Raw genomic sequence first — 20,774 nt, forward strand, 5'->3', positions numbered from 1 at the left:
CCCTGCTGTGTGTCACGATCTAGTGTCAAGTCACGTCACATCGGTGTGTGACAACATCAAGCCTACAAAGAATAACTGCACACACACACACACACACACACACACACACACACACACACACAAACTAAACACTTAATGCTGTACAGAAATTCAGAAATGCAAAATGGTCTTGTAGGCATGAGAAACGAAAGGCAGTAATATTGACTTCAATTATTAGCGAACCTGCTAGAGGTGCTGAAAACCAAGCAACAAACAGTATAAAATTCAGCACATTGCTTCAGCTTCCTTTGTATGATGTCTCCACACTGTTTTCCAAAGTAGTAAGCTGCCTCAATTTGTCTGTTTTAGTCAATGAAAATATGAAATCCTCACAGATTCTTATAAAAGTCCCCAAAATTAAAAAATTCTCACATACACTCCTGGAAATTGAAATAAGAACACCGTGAATTCATTGTCCCAGGAAGGGGAAACTTTATTGACACATTCCTGGGGTCAGATACATCACATGATCACACTGACAGAACCACAGGCACATAGACACAGGCAACAGAGCATGCACAATGTCGGCACTAGTACAGTGTATATCCACCTTTCGCAGCAATGCAGGCTGCTATTCTCCCATGGAGACGATCGTAGAAATGCTGGATGTAGTCCTGTGGAACGGCTTGCCATGCCATTTCCACCTGGCGCCTCAGTTGGACCAGCGTTCGTGCTGGACGTGCAGACCGCGTGAGACGACGCTTCATCCAGTCCCAAACATGCTCAATGGGGACAGATCCGGAGATCTTGCTGGCCAGGGTAGTTGACTTACACCTTCTAGAGCACGTTGGGTGGCACGGGATACATGCGGACGTGCATTGTCCTGTTGGAACAGCAAGTTCCCTTGCCGGTCTAGGAATGGTAGAACGATGGGTTCGATGACGGTTTGGATGTACCGTGCACTATTCAGTGTCCCCTCGACGATCACCAGTGGTGTACGGCCAGTGTAGGAGATCGCTCCCCACACCATGATGCCGGGTGTTGGCCCTGTGTGCCTCGGTCGTATGCAGTCCTGATTGTGGCGCTCACCTGCACGGCGCCAAACACGCATACGACCATCATTGGCACCAAGACAGAAGCGACTCTCATTGCTGAAGACGACACATCTCCATTCGTCCCTCCATTCACGCCTGTCGCGACACCACTGGAGGCGGGCTGCACGATGTTGGGGCTTGAGCGGAAGACGGCCTAACGGTGTGCGGGACCGTAGCCCAGCTTCATGGAGACGGTTGCGAATGGTCCTCGCCGATACCCCAGGAGCAACAGTGTCCCTAATTTGCTGGGAAGTGGCGGTGCGGTCCCCTACGGCACTGCGTAGGATCCTACGGTCTTGGCGTGCATCCGTGCGTCGCTGCGGTCCGGTCCCAGGTCGACGGGCACGTGCACCTTCCGCCGACCACTGGCGACAACATCGATGTACTGTGGAGACCTCACGCCCCACGTGTTGAGCAATTCGGCGGTACGTCCACCCGGCCTCCCGCATGCCCACTATACGCCCTCGCTCAAAGTCCATCAACTGCACATACGGTTCACGTCCACACTGTCGTGGCATGCTACCAGTGTTAAAGACTGCGATGGAGCTCCGTATGCCACGGCAAACTGGCTGACACTGACGGCGGCGGTGCACAAATGCTGCGCAGCTAGCGCCATTCGACGGCCAACACCGCGGTTCCTGGTGTGTCTGCTGTGCCGTGCGTGTGATCATTGCTTGTACAGCCCTCTCGCAATGTCTGGAGCAAGTATGGTGGGTCTGACACACCGGTGTCAATGTGTTCTTTTTTCCATTTCCAGGAGTGTATATTGCCACCATATTAAGCAACACACATGGGTTACAAATCCTTCATTAATTTATATGACAGCGTAAAATCCCATATTATTTACATCCAGTGAACAATATGTGTTGTTCATGAGGCAGGGAAACTACTACTGCAACGAATAGTTATTGATATAATTACATTTTTGCAAAATATTCTTCAAAAGTAATTACCTTCTGTACCACTGTGTTTCCAGCAGTATTTCCGCTTCTTTGAACACACAATGTCACAAGTTATATTATGTGATCTTTAGAAATGCATAGCAATTTTTCAGCATTGCTTCAGATTCCACAAATTAAATGTCTAAGAGTTTCACTTTCTGTTACTGGAACTGTAGTCAAGTAAGACAAGAGTGTGGCAATAAAGTGAACATGATACAGAGATCATGCTTAATTTTGCCAAACATCTTATGATTTGATTCATGGCACAAGGTTACAGACTGATTTGATGAAGCTGTGGTTCACTCATTAAAAACACCAAGTAATACTTCCCATCCCTGCAGAATACAGCATGTTTCACATTGTTCTGACTCATTTTCCTTCAATATTATAATAATGCATCACCGGTGATAGCCGAGTCCAGAAAACCAAGCCCTTTCATTAGCAGGAAGATGCAACATCTCAGTGTATCTCACTGGCACAACTAAAGGTATATGGAAGTGTATTCATGTGAGGACTGAAGTTGAACAGTACTACTTCTATGGTACAATAACTGCTTGCAATGGAAACCCTGTCACTACTACACTGAGGAGACAAAAGTCATGGAATAGCGATATACACATATACAGATGGTGGAAGTATCGTGTACTTAAGGTATAAAAGGGCAGTGCATTGGCAGAGTTGTCATTTGTACTCAGGTGATTCACGTGAAAAGGTCCCCGATGTGATTAAAGCTGCACGACTGAACTAACAAACTCTGAACATGGAATGATAGTTGGAGCTAGACACAGGGAACATTCCATTTTGGAAATTGCTACATAATTCAAATACTGAGATCCAAAGTGTCAATAGTGTGCTGAGAATACCACATTTCAGGCATTACCTCTCACAATGGACAACACAGTGACCAAAGGCCTTCACTTAATGACCGAGAACAGCAGTGCCTGTGTAGAGTTGTCAGTGTTAAGACGCAAGCAACACTACATAAAATAACTGCAGAAAACAATACGGGATGTATGACAAATGTATTCATTAGGACAGAGTGGTGAAATTTGGCATTAAGTGGCTATGGCAGAAGATGACTGATGCCTTTGCTAACAGTACGACATTACGAGCAGCACCTCTCCTAGGGTCATTACTATACCAGTTGGACGCTACAGGATTGGAAAACTATGGCCTAGTCAAATGAGTCCCAATTTCAGTTGGTAAGAGCCGATGGTAGGGTTTGAGTGTGGTTCAGACTCCACAAAGCAACAGACCCAAGTTGACAACAAGTCACTATGCAAGCTGGTGGCGGCCCCTTAACAGTGGGGGGCTGTGTTTACATGGAATGGGCTGTGTCCTCTGGTCCAACTGAACTGATCATGGACTGGAAATGGTTGTGTTCAGCTACTTGTTCCCAAACAATGATGGAATTTTATGGATCACAATGGGCCATGTCAACAGGCCACAATTGTTTGCAATTGACTGAAGAACATTCAAGACCATTTGAGTGAATGAATTGGCCACCCAGATTACAAGACATGAATCCCATCAAACATTTATAAAATGTAAGAGAGAGGTCAGGTCATGCAGAAAATCATGCACCTGCAACAGTTTAACAATTATGGATGGCTATAAAGGCAGCATGGCTCAATATTTCTGCAGGGGACTTTCAACGACCTACTGAGTCCATGCAACAGCAAGTTGCTGCACTAAACCAGGCAAAATGAGGTCCAACATGATATTAGGTGCTATCCCATGACTTGTCAACTCAGTGTATTGTCCTCTTCCATGTCCAGTCATTTTTGTAAACGCTGGCCATGTTACACTGATGTCATTGGACAAGTTGCCTCATTGATATGACCTTGATTCTACAAAAATGCAACCCTTCCCAATAAATACATCAGAGAACTCCAATCTCTATGCACATAGGAGAAAAATTAACATACATCTGCATAACTAAATATTTTTACAGCTGCTCACATCTTATAAGTTCTAATCACAATTTTAAAAAGTCAAACTTTGTTTATGGTTACTTTGAAACACATGTCCAACCTTTGTGACACAAGTATTAGCTTTTAATTGCTGTTATGATGGAAAGAAAATAACTGAATTGAAAATAATTGTGCAGGTTAACCCTAAAGGAGACACAGAAGAGGAGAGGGTAACTGAAAACTGGTGTGACAAGAGAAACTGCTGGAGGAACGCAGAGACACAAATTAACTAATTACATCTAAACCTCACAAATTGAAACAAGTGATTTTTTATCTTCCAATCAGGAGCTATCTTTGTAATTCTCAATGAGAGAGATTTGATACATTTTCACCCATTATGCACTTGATAATTTTTTAGAGGGTGGTCTTTTCTCAGCTGAACGGTGCTCCCACAATTTACTCTCGTGCAATTCATTTGAATACAGGAAGTAGTCATTCTTATCTTTTTTTTTTATAAAAAACCTCTACTTTCTGCAAAGGGAGAAGCCTTTCTTCTTTTCTTATATGACACTGAATATTCAAAATTAAAAAAGATTGTGGCTGTTATAAATTTCAATATTACATACAAAATACAACTTGTAACAAGTAATGGGCTTTCTGTGGTGGAACAGCTGTATACAGAAATCAGAACTTTCTCTTTCATTTAAACACTTACCTCCTCCTTTTTAGAAGAGTCTTTCACATTTTCAACACTGACTTTAATTACATTTCCCTGGACAGCAGCACCGGTAACTTTTGTTCCCAGCTTGAATTTTAGACCCTGCTTTGTCAATATCCTCTGGAACATTTTAGAAACTTCTCCATCTATTCCTGCACCACCAACAGAAGGAAGAAATTCCACAGCAGTTACCTCTGCACCCAACCTTGACCAAACAGATCCCTGAAAATAAATCAGTAATTAATGTAGAGTCTGAGGTAGTGTTCAGAACATTTTTCTGAATAGCTTGAATACTTACCAACTCTAAACCAATTACACCAGCACCAATCAAGACTAATCTCTGTGGAACTTCCTTCAGAGACAATGCTCCTGTAGATGAGACAATTCTTTCTTCATCTATCTGAAAATCAAAATAGCTGTTGAACAAAATACAAAAACATCATGATAACATTTTTAAATGTATACGTGTAACAGAGGATTATGTGAAATGAAGAAAGAAGATATAAAAACCTCTACCTACACAAATGAAATTTGAGAGTGCACGAAGTTCTGCTAAAGTGTGAAGCTGACATCCGAGACAAAATGTCATCACAGTTGTACGAAAGTCCAATGTAAAAGATCACAGTATTTGATTTTTAACACTTATCACTAGTATGAGCTAATAGAAAAAACAATGTAGATTACAACCTGGACAATGTGAACAGACAAAATATAACGGAAAGGCAAGTAAGTGTATTACATAAGGGATACTGGTATCCTAGTCATGGAAAACTGCATTTGGTTTTTGCAGTAATCAGATGCAATAACATGAATCTGCAAAAAAGTACTTGCAGTACTGCGTCTGGTGTTAACTTAAAAGTTGCTGCTTGGCATAATGACACTAGCTGCTACCATTTCAGAGCTTTAATGTGCAAGAATGTGCACCTTCTCATTTCAAATGTGGACTGTAGGAACAATATTTTCCAATACCTTACACCCTGCAGAGCACATATTGTTTAATCATCATCAAAGGCATAAGCTTGCACAAGTAGCAGATTTTCAAATGGTTTAATGCCATGTAGAAATTTGTGCCAGTATAAGGAGCGTACAACAAAATTCATCATCAGGTGACAGCCCACATTTAAATGAAGCAGATTTTAACTATTGATTAATCCAGTTTTGGAGACAGCCTATTATAGGCACCTTGATTTCCATACGAAATACAAATTGCTAATATTTTATTTGTGCTATAGATTCATATTCTTTCACATGTATCTTGGGATAAATTAGGCTTGTCTTCCCTTACTTATCCAAGACGCTGTTCCTATCCCCAATCACGTAACACACATTCTCCAATCAGGCTATTTCATAGTACAGCACAAATATCCCATTTTAAGAACAAAGTGAGGTATTTCAGTAGGCAGTGGTAACACAATTAATACAAGCTATAACTCAGTAAAGTGAGCTTTCATTTACAAGCTACTTTAAAAAAAGTTTAAAAATTTAATAACAATGGAAAAGTATTGCCAGAACAGATCCACTTTCAGAACAAAATAAAAGTTTTGGCGTAACTAAACAATACAAAATCTGAAGCTTCGGGGTAACATTTCTTCCTGTTAAGCACCATAGAAAAACTTGAGTATATGAGGGGAGGGACTGGCAAACTACTCAGAAATCGGGCCACCATGACTCATGTAAGAGAAAACAGGAATTTGGGGACAGCGAAGTGACAACTGGATACACTATATTACACACTGACATTGAGGTCACTCACTTAAACAGGACTGATCCAGAACCACAGCAAAACTATGACAAGAGCAGAAATAAAAGGTATAATACACTAAAAGGAGTAACAGGCAAGTAGATGGAAAGCCATGACAGAAAAGTGAATTGAGGAATTCCAGAAATAATAGTGCAATAATCAGCAGTTTTGTGCTTTAGCTACAATTTTTTTGACTAACAATCATGCCTTCTGTTACATTTAAGAATGGTGCAAATCCGAACATAATTCTCCTAGGCACTCTGAGACAGGCAAACTTCTGATTCAAGTAGCAAGTCACGCACCACAAGTATGAAATTATGTAGCATGTTGAAAAGCTTTCCTAACTACATACTTTCTCTCTCGCAAAACCTCCATGACAGTTTTGCATTTACAATTGTAGAACAGATAGCCATAAGATTTAAATTCTAAAAGGCAAAGCCACAAATCACAGATTCAAAAATACTTAACCTGACCATGTGTAAACACAATGAAAACATATCAAGCATTATACTCGAGGTGTTATTTCATGGCTTATGTGTATACAGCTTGTAACGCTTGCCACGATAAAAGTAGAATGAGGCATTCAGACGAAATCTCAGCATAGTTTTATGCCCATCAATAACCAAAATAGATGATACCAAATGATAGGTACTCTTCATGAAACACAAAATCCTACAGTACTGCACAATACTGGCTATCATTCTTGATATGACTCATGTTTTGCATTATTTATTTCAGATATTGATGAGCACCTAACTGCTCTCTTTTCTTTATGCCAATGGCAAATTTTATTTTGCTATTGACATGGTTGTTAAAAGTTGAATGCATATGGACCATGACAGAATGCCCTCACTATAGTGCTTGATGTACGTTTTTCTATTAACTTGAAAATGGTTTACAGCAGGCATCAACTGACTGTACATAAATGTCCATTTCTCAATACATACCACCAAGCTATGAAAAATGCAACCTAAAATGCAAAAACTGTGAAATTTTAAAGAGTTAATGCTGAGCAATGAACGAGAGTGTCAAGAATTTCTGAATATCAATTTCAATGCAAATTAGTACTGCGATTAACTTCATAAGAGTCCTTTGAGCATCCAGTAATACTATAAAGGAAAGTTTTAAAGATACTGTAAAGTCACAGCAACTTAACTATGATATCTTTCAGAAGAAAGACAAAATAAACTAAAATCATTGCAGAAGTATATTCTTGTATTATTTGATGGTGAATTTCAGGAGCTTATTGTTATGACGTCATTTGTTACAATAAGCAAGCCTCTGGATCCCCATACATTCCCCCTGACAAAGACTGTCCTGGTATACACCAGGACTTTTCTACTTTAATTTTTCAAAAACTTTCCTTTCCTACAATCACTCATCATCTTAATTACACTCCTTGACTCGGTACATCAAATTCCCCTGTATCTGCACCACTATCCTTCCTGTTCGTTTTAGGTGTCTCATTAGTCACACTTTAGTTTCTGATTTACTCCAGGCTACCTAAGTACCCTCTACAATTTGAAGGTTTCAACCCTCCCCCCATGTCGTCCTGCCCCCCCCCCCCCTCCCACCACCACCATCTGTCTCACATAAATAACTCCAGTTTTACTAACATGCATATTCTATTCTTCTAAACTGTGTGCACTTCTTCCATAAACACTTTTTCAACCTTTACTCTACCTCATTTATCACTCCTTAAATCACCTACCGTCCAGGTTCCATTTTCTGTCTATAAATCTCAATGATGGTCCTTTTACCACCATTACTTTTAATGCTTTTTACTGTGCTAATTATTCTTTTTCCAGATACAACACCAGTATATTGGGATTTTACAGTTTTTTACCTTTTATCTTGACTGAAAGCTTCAATCTTTGCTTTTCACCTGTCTGCCACTTATTATTTTTATAACAGTCATTCTTCTAACTTCCCTATTTATATCTAATACACACTAGCTTGCTTTTAATCACTGGACAACCACCTGAAAGAGTAATAGATAGGACACACATCACTCTAGCATATTTCACAGTAATGAAAAAGCTACAGTGGTTGAAAAAGATGAATGAAACTGAGTGCAGATGAAAGTGGTATGACTATTGATACTCACCGAATACATCAATCCAGGTTTTTTTTTTGCCCCGCACACACCTTTCTCATCGTATGTTCTGTAGTGATCAAAGAAGCTCTCTCTGTTTTGAAATCTTCTGGATGCAATGTATGATTCTCTACATAAAAATGCTGTGACAAGGGTTGTAAACCTATGCCTTTAAAATGACACTGTTCTCAAGTCATTAAAAAAGGAATAACGCAGTGGTCAGATTTTGTAGGCATACTGAATGAAAGTGACCCATAGACCTTGTCTAAGGCCAATTAGGCATTGTTTGAATGAATTACAATGTTGGATGATAAGGCAGATCAAACAGTATAAAAATGGCTGGGAAACTACTACTCATATTACAGGGGGATTATCAACAACTTACAGACAATTACAACAATATATTTGGAGGTCCTCCCATGAATCATGGAATTTGCCAAAGCAAGGTTGCCAAGGTTGCTTGTGTCTGTATGTGTGTTGATGGATGTGTGTGTGTGCGTGCGTGCGTGCGTGCGCGCGAGAATGTATACCCGTCCTTTTTTTCCCCCTGAGGTAAGTCTTTCCGCTCCTGGGATTGGAATGACTCCTTACCCTCTCCCTTAAAACCCACATCCTTTCGTCTTTCCCTCTCCTTCCCTCTTTCCTGACGAAGCAACCATTGGTTGTGAAAGCTAGAATTTTGTGTGTATGTATGTGTCTGTGTTTCTATCGACCTGCCAGCGCTTTCGTATGGTAAGTCACATCATCTTTGTTTTTAAATATATTTTTCCCGCGTGGAATGTTTCCCTATTATATTCATATCATTAATTTGAACCCAACAATCACGTTTATTATTGTCACTGTTGCATTTCGAAATCTTTTCTGTCGTCTTATTTTCTCTTTCTGTGTTTTGCCAGTAGTTTCACTTTGTATTCACCTTCTCCTTTTTAGCGTAATTTACTATACAATTTTATCCCGCCGATATATACTCAATAATACGTAATAATACATAACCTACTTCCAAACCATAACCAAAAAAATTTTTTTTTTCCGCTTTCAACACTACCGCCGCTATAAAATCCACCGTTTCTAGTTCACAAACAGTTCCTTTCACCTATTAAACAACCATTTCGGCTAGTTCTAATAACTTTTGCTTTATTTCCATTTCAGTTTTTTCACACATCATTGATCATTTTTAGCCGCTTCCCACAGGTTTTAACGTCATTATTTCTTCGTCAGACAATTGTTAGCCTTATTCTCATAATCTGCCACTACAAAACCACTCCTTTTAATACATTTACACGTAGTTTTTTTGAAATTTTCCCAAATTTCTCCACCCTTTAACGTGTTTTGGTGGCAACACAACCACCTAACCTTTATGCACATCGTTGTCTACCAACCCAAGTTCACCACAGGATCGACACAACCAACACTTTTTCGCCTTTTTTCACACCAGATCTCCAGTTGCTTTCTAGTTCACCTTTATCTCTCCCCATATACATATTTTTTTCATTTTCATTTCAGCCTCATGGATCTCTGCCCAAACTCTTTGCCTTCACAAATGTCTGCTTGTGTCTGTGTATGTGCGGTTGGATATGTGTGTGTGTGTGCGCGCGCGAGCGCGCGCGCGAGTGTATACCTGTCTTTTTTCCCCCTAAGGTAAGTCTTTCCACTCCCGGGATTGGAATGACTCCTTACCCTCTCCCTTAAAACCCACATCCTTTCTTCTTTCCCTCTCCTTCCCTCTTTCCTGACGAAGCAACCATTGGTTGCGAAAGCTAGAATTTTGTGTGTATGTATGTGTCTGTGTTTCTATCGACCTGCCAGCGCTTTCGTATGGTAAGTCACATCATCTTTGTTTTTAAATATATTTTTCCCGCGTGGAATGTTTCCCTATTATATATATATATATATATATATATATATATATATATATATATATATATATATATATATATATATATATATATATATAGGGGCTATACAAGGAAAATGAATGTGAAGGCAATATTATGGAAAGAGAAGAGCATGTAAGATGAAGATAAGATGGTAAATATGACAACGCAAGAAGAATTTGAGAGAGTGCTGAAATACTTAAGTTGAAAAAAGGTGGCTGCAGCAGATGACATTCCCTCAGAAATTGGGAGAGCCACGCAAGACAAAATTATTCCACCTGGTGTGCAAGATGTACAGGACAGGGTAAATAACCTCAGACTTAAAATATGTAATAATTACAATTACAAAGAAATCAGACGCAGGCAGGTGTGAATATTGTGAAACTAGCAGTTTAATAAGTCATGGCTGCAAAATACTGATGCCTGATACTTTTGCCTATTTACAGAAGAATGGAAAAACTGGTAAAAGCTGACCCCAGCAAAGATCAGTTTGGATTCCAGCGAAATGTAGCAATGTCTGAGGCAATGCTGACTATTAGAAGATAAGTTAAAGGAAGGCAAACTTGTGTTAATAGCATTTGTAGACTTAGAGAAATCTTGTGACAAAGTTGCCTCGACCTGAAGGTAGCAGGGGGTGAAATACAGGGTGTGAAAGCATACACAGAGAATCTTCTCACTACGTCATTCATTACCATATTTTCTCACACAGTAAATCCATTTTTTGGAAGTCCAACTGAATTACACACATGTTAAACTGACTCATTTGTGTGATATTCCTACCCGCTTAGTGCAGTCAAATACAGTGATACCAGCACTGTTTGGCTGCTGCCTTTTTTGCCGCCAAGAGTTGCAAGAGTGGTTAGTCTGGTACCAAGCGCCACGGGTTTCGAGTCTGCACCAGACAGCATGGACCTCTATTACCACTAGAGGTCTCTCCAGCCGTCGTGCCGTAAGCTGTGGTTGCGTGCATGCTCCTGGCCTGCGTATAATGTGAGGGCGCCAAAGTGGAGCACATGGGCCCAGCGGCTAATAGCAACGTATTCTATCAGGTATTTAAGCGCCTGCCTCTCACTCAGCAGGCAGTCTGATATTCGCGTTAGTCTATCGACATCTCGCCTACAAACAGCGTGTTTACTTAGTTTCCGTGTCCGAGTGGAAGTTGTGGATTTATGAGGTTTCGCTTGTGACCCTGTTGCTATTAGCGTGTTGTTGTTCATTAGGTCTTGCTCGATCGTCCGTCATCGTTCTTGTCCGTCCTTCCCCGTTCGTTTTGTTTGTTCATGGGCCGCTCCCGTTTGGCCTCACCGCGCTTTTGTTCTTGGCAACCCCAGTTGCGATTACAACAGTTAGAGTAGGATATTCGGGGATGTGTGGCGGGGAAATTTGCAGGGAGACAGTGTTTTCAGTGCTGGTAACTTTGCAAGCATACAGAGCATCTGATATGGCAGAAACAATAAGTGGGAGTAGTTTACATAGACCTGCAGTAGCTCCAACAACATCTAGTGGCCAAACAAACTGAACAGCATGTAATTCAGTCACTGGTCTCCTTTGTTCAAGTTTAGCATTTGACTCAGTCTGTTTTTTTGCATTGAACTATGCAGCAGTACATAATGGATAGAGAGATAGTGAGACAGTTAATAAACAAAGAAAAGTGAAACACTACTCAGGAGGTGGACAAAAATCCACACATTATGCGAGCTGATATTGTACAAGAACTGAAAATTCCTCCATCACCAATAAATACAACAGATAGCAAATAACAAAAATAATTGAAGCAGCATGTTTGAAAGGAGGAAACTAATCAGAAATGAGTGAGTGATGGTCAGTTTCCAGAATTGGAAAACTTGCAACTGAAATAGACAAAACAATCTTGTGCTTCAAATATTCCACCTGATGGTACAGTGGTTTGTACTAAAGCAATATATTTAGCACAAAATTTTGGACTCACAGATTTCAAGGCATCCAACGGTTGGATTAAAAGGTTCATAAGAGACACAATCTAGCTTATAAATATGTTCAGGGTGTGCCAGAAAAGGTGAACACTGACACTGTCCAGTCATGGAAAAATACTCTTCCCTCAGTCATAGGAATATATAGTCCCAATGATATTTTTAATGCAGATGAAATGCGCTTATTTTTTCACCTTCTCCCTGATAAACCTGAGGAGTTCAGAAGAGAAATATGGCACAGCAGAAAATTTCATAAAAGGAGGCTTAACTGTTTCATTATATTGTAAGAAAAAAAATGGAACAGAAAAGTTGGTGCTGCTAATAACTGCAAAGGTGAAGAGGCCACAATATTTCAAAAAATATGCAGATGTTTCAATGTCAATATATGTCTATGTGAAAACACATGGGTAACAACAAATATACTCAAAACAATTTCTGTGTGCCTGGGATGCAAGGCTGAGCATTATAAATATGAAAATAATCCCATTTACTGACCAGTGTGCAGCACATCCCCAAAATACATTATATCTAGTAACATAAACATAGTATTTTTCCTCCCAGTTGCACAAGCCACTTTCAGCCACTTGACCAAAGCATTATAAAGTGCCTGAAACAAAAATACAGGAAGATTCCTGTACAGAAGAGGTTGGCTTGTTTTCATTCTACAATCAGGAAGGTTATGATCTTGGAAGGTATGCATTTTGTAAGAAGTGTCTGGGATTCCTTGTATGAATGCACAATCTCACACTGCCCTAAGAAGGCTAGCTTTCATCAAATACTTGCAGAAGACACCAAGCCAGAAAATAAAGTAACTGCAGCTGAACAACAGCAGCAAATAATACGGCAAGGAGAAAAATATTGACTACCACAATAAAAATATTTGAGCAACCAGCAATAATGCCAAAGAAAAATTTGGGAGACAAGATTAGGGAGAAGACAAAAAACTCTAAGGTTTGTGAATGACATAATTCTGTTATGAGATAGAAATGGACTTGGAACATCAATTGAATGAAATGGGCAGTATCTTGAAAGGAGAATATAACACAAGCAAAACAGGGGTAATACGAGGGGCGTTCAGAAAGTAAGCTCCGATCGGTCGCGAAATGGAAAGGACTATGAAAATCCGATAAAGCTTTGCACAGATGTGTTGGGTAGTGTCTCTAGTATAACCCCAGTTAGCATCACGTCGCTCTTCTCATTTCTGAGCTCGCAGTGAGTGCGTAAAGATGTCTAGAAAATAGTGTCTGCCGCCAAGTACGAGGGCCTGGTGAGAAATTTCGCCTGAAGCTATGCAGCAAACATTACATAACTGTCGTGCTGTTTCGTCTTCACGACAATTTTCAGCCGCATTCTGCAGGGGCAATGAAGAAGCTCCTGCATCGTTTTCAAATGGAAATGTTAGATTACCCACAATACAGTCCGCAATTGTCTCCCCCTGTGTTTCATCTCTGGTCACATGAACCGCTGTCTTTGAAGACAACATTTTGACACAGACAACGAGGTGTAGGCCAGCGTGGAGAATTGGCGGAAAGCACTGGCGGCTGCCTTCTATGATGAGGCTATTGAAAAGTTGGTACAACTCTATGACAAAAGTCTAAGTCAGAACGGCGACTACGTAGAGAAGTAGCTGAAAGGTGTAGCTAATTGTTACAAGTAAAACATTTCTGATGTTCATTGTGGTTTCAATTTGGCAATCAATCGGAGCTTACTTTCTGAACAGGCCTCGTAGAATGCAGTCAAATTAAATCAGGTATTAGTGAAGAAACTAGATGAAGTGAGACACTAAAAACAGCAGATGAATTCTGATATTTGGACATTAAAATACATGATGAGGGCGAAAGTAGAAACGATGTAAAATCCAGACTGGTACACCAAGGAAAGCATTTCTGAGAGAGAGAGAGAGAGAGAGAGAGAGAGGAAAGCATTTCTGAGAGAGAGAGAGAGAGAGAGAGAGAGAGAGAGAGAGAGGAATATGTTAACAAACTGTTTGGTAGTCTTTTCTGGAGTGTGACCTCATATGAAGTGGAAACCTGGATAAAAAGGAGTTCTGACAAGAAGAGGATAGCTTCAGAAATGTGGTGCTACAGAAGAATGCTGCTGATTAGGCAGGTAGAATGCATAACTAATGAGGAAGTACTGAACAGAATTGGGGACTCTACTGAATTTGTGGCACAACTTGACAAAGATGGAACTGGTTGATACAATATTCTGAGATAACAAGGAATCATCAATTAAGTAATGGGAGGAAGTGTGAGGGGTAAAAATTGTAGAGCGCCACCAAGGGACAAATACAGTAAGCATGTTTTAATGGAGGTAGGTTGCAACAGTTATGCTAAGATGAAGGGGCTTGCGAAAAATACACTAGTGCTGAAAGCTGCATCAAACCAGTCTTTGGACTGAAGGCCACTGTCACCAAAACAACAACAACAACAACAACAACAGGGAAGTTTTCCTAGAGGCTGTGAAAATCGTAAAGAATGAATATGCTTCCATGAGCTGTGCTGTATTCAGTGTGGCCTAGCAGTTAGTGTTGCTGGCTGTGGGTCACCAGTGCAAACCCAACCACCAGCAATTATTTGTTATTTAGTATCTCTCATTTCTAGAAGATTCTAAAAAATTCTGCTGTCTGTATACTCTAGAATATTCAGCCATAAGGCACAAAAGAAGATAAAATAATAATAAAATCACAACATATGGTGCCGACTGTTGTCAGAAAGTGCTTCACAATTGCATATAGTGAACTTGCACTTCACTAGGTTATAATATTTTGTCTAGCTAAAAAAACGTTGTGGTCATTAATCCCCGTATCCACCATGATACTTCCTTTATGGTCAGGATTATTTGTTGCTAGGAGGTTAAGTATGTTTTCAGAACCATTTACACTTTAAGTGGGCTCCAGAACTAGTTGTTCCAAATAATTTTTTGAGAAGCCACTCAGTAAGATTTTGAACAATGTTTTATGGCTATTGTCAGCTTTAAACATCTATTTTTGCCACCATATGAAAGACAGACTGAATCCATCACCAACTATAATTTTATGAGTGGCGTACCTATTTGAAATGAGACAAGTTTTCTTTCAGCTGTTCAGCAACTGTATTATCTGAGACAGGCGTCAGTAAAAGAAACCAATTATTAATTTATTCCACTTGTCAAGTATAATCTCTTACAAGAACTATCTACTTCTATTTCACTACAAGGTAAACACTCCACTATCAGTGGTATTTAATCTATCCTCTCTGAACATGGTTAGATCCTTTGTAAAAATTTCAGCTGAACTTATTTCTGGCTTTAGTCAGCTTTCTGTACTCTTAACGATTTGAGGTTCAAAGCTTTCTTTTAGTGCTTGGGGAGCTCTGGTATTTTTCCAACACAGCTATGACAGTCTACAACTACAATATTGACTGTTCCTATGTCTACCCTCTTCCTGTGTTTGTCCTGCACCATTTGAAACTGAAACCTTTTCTGCACTTTCCCAAGATCCTCGAAACTATAAAAACTGCCCAGTTGCTGCCAAACAGCCCCACTACCCATGTAGCCACTTCCTGCATGAAGTAGACTCCAGCAGAACCTGGAACTTGCAACTATCGCGCAAATTATCTAGTATTTATCATTTTTGGAAGGTTCTTGGAATTTCTGATGTTTGTATACTGTGTAATATTTGTTGTTTGCATTCTATTCTGTTTTGCATTCTCTTCCGTACATTACTGTTCTTAATAAATGTGCAAAGTGTCTTACTTCAGTGCTGATCCTGATTTCTGATTCGGATTTGATTGTGTCCAAGAGGATACGTTATTTCATGATGCCAATATCAGCTCCACATAAATATATCTCAGGCATAAATACTTTGTTCTTTTTGCTGTGGTGCTGGAGCACTGTAGCCAACACAAACTGCACTGATCAGAACCTTCACTTCTCTTTTCATGTTCAACACTAAGTTACATAAAATTAACATTTAGTCTCATTTAAAGGGGTCTGGTCAGTTCTGGCTGTCACTTATCTGAGTCAGTAAATATGGTTTTCTAATGTTAGTCATATTAACAAATTTTTGAATTATAGAAGTCAATGTCATGGTCACATGCTATTTTATTGAAATCAATAACCTGTTTTGACTTTGCAGTCATTATCATATCTAATAATGAGAAAATATGAAAAACATGGATTTATGTAGTAAAAAAATAAATAAGTTACCTAAAAATCAAAGCAGCGAGATGTGGACACACAATCAATACCTAAAAGGACAAAAGCAGGGAGTGCATATATACAGATTAAATAAAATTTATAATGATTGTAACTAGTAAAATATTAGTTACACACAGTTGAAAGTATATGTATATATAAATATAGTGTACATTAGTATATGTAGAACTTAATATCTATTATACATTTCTAAAATGTGGCATAATCTGTACATTTAAATAAAGATATTAAATTTAATATGTGAACAGCTGTTGATCAGCTCATTTCATGCGTGACAAGAGAATTTAATATGTTACGTAAGGTACACTAAAACCATAAAAACAATTAAAAATTGACTTTAAGACTGTATAGATACAGTTGGATCATCAATGCATTACATGAAACATGGTACACTGCATAACAGCTGCCACATTACCTTGTATGTGCTACCATGTGTTGTAGAACACTACATTAAAAGTAAGAGAGATTTAAAATAAGACTGAAAGGTAACTTGAACAAACATGTAAAAAGTAAACAGTGTATAAGGATGGAATTAAAAATCAGCTACTCTGAATGTAGGAGTAGGTGGTGAAGTACATGTGACGCCAACAGTCAGATGAGCTCAGGCTGACCACCAAAGACTGTAATTATAGATCAGGTGGTGGCACTGGCAGTCCATTGGCTTGTGTTGACACTGGCGGGGCGTGAGGTGGCCACTGGAGTAAAGCATTGTTCTTATAACAAATGTGGACACAATTACAACTAGTTACTGTGCACCTAGATAGCATCTACAAGTGCTCTTTCACAGTAAATCTCTAGATGTCAAAATAGGTGCTGTGGTGCTCTCATTGTTTGTTTACAGTTCATATAGTTAGTTTTTGGCTGGCGCACAAATCAACTTCATCCACAAAACTGGGGAGAGCACCTTTTTGTTCTCGATGCAGACCTTTTAAATCAGATTGGATGCCATTCATAATGCGGCCATTATCATTTGTGTGTTTGCCATATGCTGTTTTGTTATTGTGTTTATAACTGTGTTCTTAATCAATTTTAGTAACTTAGCATGTGACAAACACTGAACTTTGAAATCTAATCTGATACAACCTTCACTTGTACCCAGAGCAGGTCCAAATGCTCTCATTTTGCAAACGTGTGCAGAGTCAGCCTTTAGGAGATTTATACAGTTCCTTTAAGATTAAAAGTTACATTAAAAAATCAAGTTACGCAGAGAAGCCAAACGTGAAAGGTGCTCTTTATAGTTACATACAACATGCACGAAAGAGTGTTCAACTTAGCAAACAATGACACAATCATTTCTTAATATGAAAAGATTTAAAACATGCCACGCCTGCTACTCCATACAGTAGTAACATTCGGAAAATCACAGCTGAAATTAACAGTTACCCCAGTGGCCCAGCTAGATGCTAATGCAAGAAACAATGTAACTATAAACCTATAAAATGCACTCTCAAACCAAAAATCAAATTAAGCAGTACATCCAGAGGCAAAACCTTTAAAAACAAATTATTAGAACAAAACGACATTGTCACTAAAGCTGACAAAGAAAAAGTGATTGTGACTGCAAATGACACTCATGACATTTCCAAACTAGAACAGTTTTCAGTTGGTAAGCACTGACAGAAGGGTTTGAGTGTGGCTCAGATCTGAGAAAGCCGTGGACCCAAGTCATCAACAAGGCGCTGCGCAAGCTGGTGGTGGCTCCATAATGGTGTGGGCTGTGTTTGCATGGAGTGGACTGTGTCCTCTTGTCCAACTGAACTGATCACCGACTGGAAATGGTTGTTATCAGCTACTTGTTCTCAAACAATGATACAGTTAGCCCAAGTTCATCCACGTGCTGATGTTAAATTGACAACTTCACATACTCTTACAGTGAGAGTTAATGACTTAATTCCGTATCACAATTTACTTTCTCATGTTTCTATAGAAGTCACCTTGCATTCATATCTCGATTTCAAGCAAATTTTAAGTAATCTTTACTTTCGATGTAATGTCTTATACTACATGGTACTACATATAAACCTGTGTGGCAGCTGTAACGGTATGTACCGCCTTGTGATCCAACTGTATAGATGCAGCCTTCAAGCACTTTCTTTTATTATTTTAACTTTTATCTTATTCATTACATTGTCTTCTTTTATCTTATGTGGAAATATAACTGAAAATAAAAAGTCATTTTTAAAGAAAAGGCCCTTACTTAAAAAACTTCTCTCTTATCTCCTTTTAAATATACGGATTATCTCTCAGTTTAGAAATATACAGAACATATTCAGTTCGATGTATTCTAATATGAACAATTTTTTTTCTTCTGTATGTTTTTATACACATATACAGTACTTTCAACTGTCTGCAACCATTTTACTAGTGCTGATCATTGTAAACTTTATTTAGTCTATAAATATGCACTCCCTGCTCTTGTTTTTTATGTACTGACTACATGCTGGCTTCTTGCTTCTGTAATTTTAGGTAACTTTTTCATTTTATCACACATTTAATATCCTTTTTCTTGTTTTACAAATCTACTGTTATACTGATGTGTTTTTGTTTCTGTTTTCTCATTTTTAGAGCCGATGATGGCTGCAAAGCCAAAACCTGTTATAAATTTTAATGAAGTAGCAAGTGACTAAGGCACTGACTTTTTATAATTTAATCTGACACACATGTCATCAGCCTTCTCAGCTGGTCCAAACAGCCTCATTCTGCCAGCAAACTTTTCATTTCACATGGGTTGAAAGTCAGTCTAACACAAACAAGAAAATGATACAGAAATAAAGAAGCTTGTGGATTCTTCAAGGTGCTAGGTACTGCACTTTCACAAATATTGGTTGTAGCATCCTTATGACTTGCAGATTAAAAAAAATTACCAGAAACCAATTTTTCAATACTCTATTTACCACAAATTTATTACATGCAGCCACCCGTGTAATGGAGGCAAAATTAAATACACAGTCTCAACGCACTTCAGCAATCTACAATCACTAATGAAAACACTGCAGCTCACGTAAAATGTTCAGTCTGTCAACATGTCTGAAATTGACTTTTTATACTTATGACTATTATCGCTTTATGGCAAAAGGAGTTAACACGGGAAGTTGCCTGCCAAACTGGTGTATATCACAGAGACGCCATTCAAACATTCTATTGCTAATGTGACAAACTACATGCATCGATCTGCCTTGCAGAGGTCATCTGTGGCCAACCACCCAGCTGACGACTGGTTTTTATGAATCCCCAGCACCATGCTGCATGAGGAAGGTGGGCAAATGAACACCTGGACTGGAACTTTATCAATGATTTGTGTCATTTTCACTAATTAATAGAGGATTTTTTCAATGGCTGATTATTTCTGTTGGGTGTGGAAGTGGCCAGATAACAATACATACCTGGGGCATGCAGTCTCATGGCTTCACTGGGGGGTAGCAGATGCCTGCCATTGCTATTGAGGGTAATTTCAGGACTATGCAATAATGGGACAGAATCCTCTAACCTAATGTTGAGTTCTACCGTAACACTTCAGAGACGGATTCATATTTCCAGATAACACATGGAGCACACTGAATTCATTCTGTGAACACTTCCAAGAGGCTCGATGTAATATATTACAGGAATCACCCTTACAGGCTGAATAAATTTAGGGGTCACCTCCTGAGTGAGACAGACTTTAGCAGCATTGACTATTCCATCTTGCTGTCAGCACACCAAGGAGGAACTAAACACATTACAGTGCATAGTGTGACAACACAGGATTACATGTTACCTAGCAGGAGATTTGGATTTCAGAGAGATGTATTTTCAAACAAATCACAAAAATAGTGACGTTCTCAGCTACAAAACTAGAAAATTACCTCTGTTACTAATCACTCTGTGATTCATTGCCTAATACCACAATGTCTGACAGGTAGCAAAGCAAATTTTAAATCTAATCTGATATCAGTTCTTCTGGACAACTTCTCTTATTCCATAACAAATATTTAAATAAATACTGTTGGGAATGTAGTACAGTAGAAATAACATTTTGGCAAAATGTAAGCTTCCTTTAAATTTAATTGAAGGTTCCACATATAATTGATCTTTGATGCTATTTAGTCATTATTTTCACTGAAAAGCATGGTGGTGTTTGAAGGTACAACAGAACACTCAGCTTCTTGGTAAATTTATAATGCTGTTATTACAGCATGTGTATCTGATTTCTCTTTCTATGCTGTACGGCACACACATTGCAATATGTCTTTTATAATATATTGGAATTTAAGAAGTTTTGTTTCTTCACATA

At 39.0% G+C, this 20,774-nt stretch overlaps 1 protein-coding gene across 3 annotated transcripts in view; it reads right to left on the reverse strand.

Annotated features, from left to right (window-relative positions):
• LOC126469784 (dihydrolipoyl dehydrogenase, mitochondrial-like) overlaps window positions 1-20,774 on the reverse strand; it is a 54,499-nt gene that overhangs the window by 10,026 nt on the left and 23,699 nt on the right. For all 3 annotated transcript variants that reach the window (XM_050097026.1, XM_050097028.1, XM_050097027.1), the window contains exons 7-8: window positions 4,944-5,045; window positions 4,643-4,867 (exon numbers count right to left, since the gene is read on the reverse strand). In XM_050097026.1, the coding sequence (XP_049952983.1) occupies window positions 4,643-4,867; window positions 4,944-5,045 (327 nt within the window). The remainder of the gene's footprint in view (window positions 1-4,642; window positions 4,868-4,943; window positions 5,046-20,774) is intronic.

The sequence above is a fragment of the Schistocerca serialis genome, chromosome 3 (assembly GCF_023864345.2).
Source record: "Schistocerca serialis cubense isolate TAMUIC-IGC-003099 chromosome 3, iqSchSeri2.2, whole genome shotgun sequence".
NCBI classification, from domain to species: Eukaryota; Metazoa; Arthropoda; class Insecta; order Orthoptera; family Acrididae; genus Schistocerca; species Schistocerca serialis.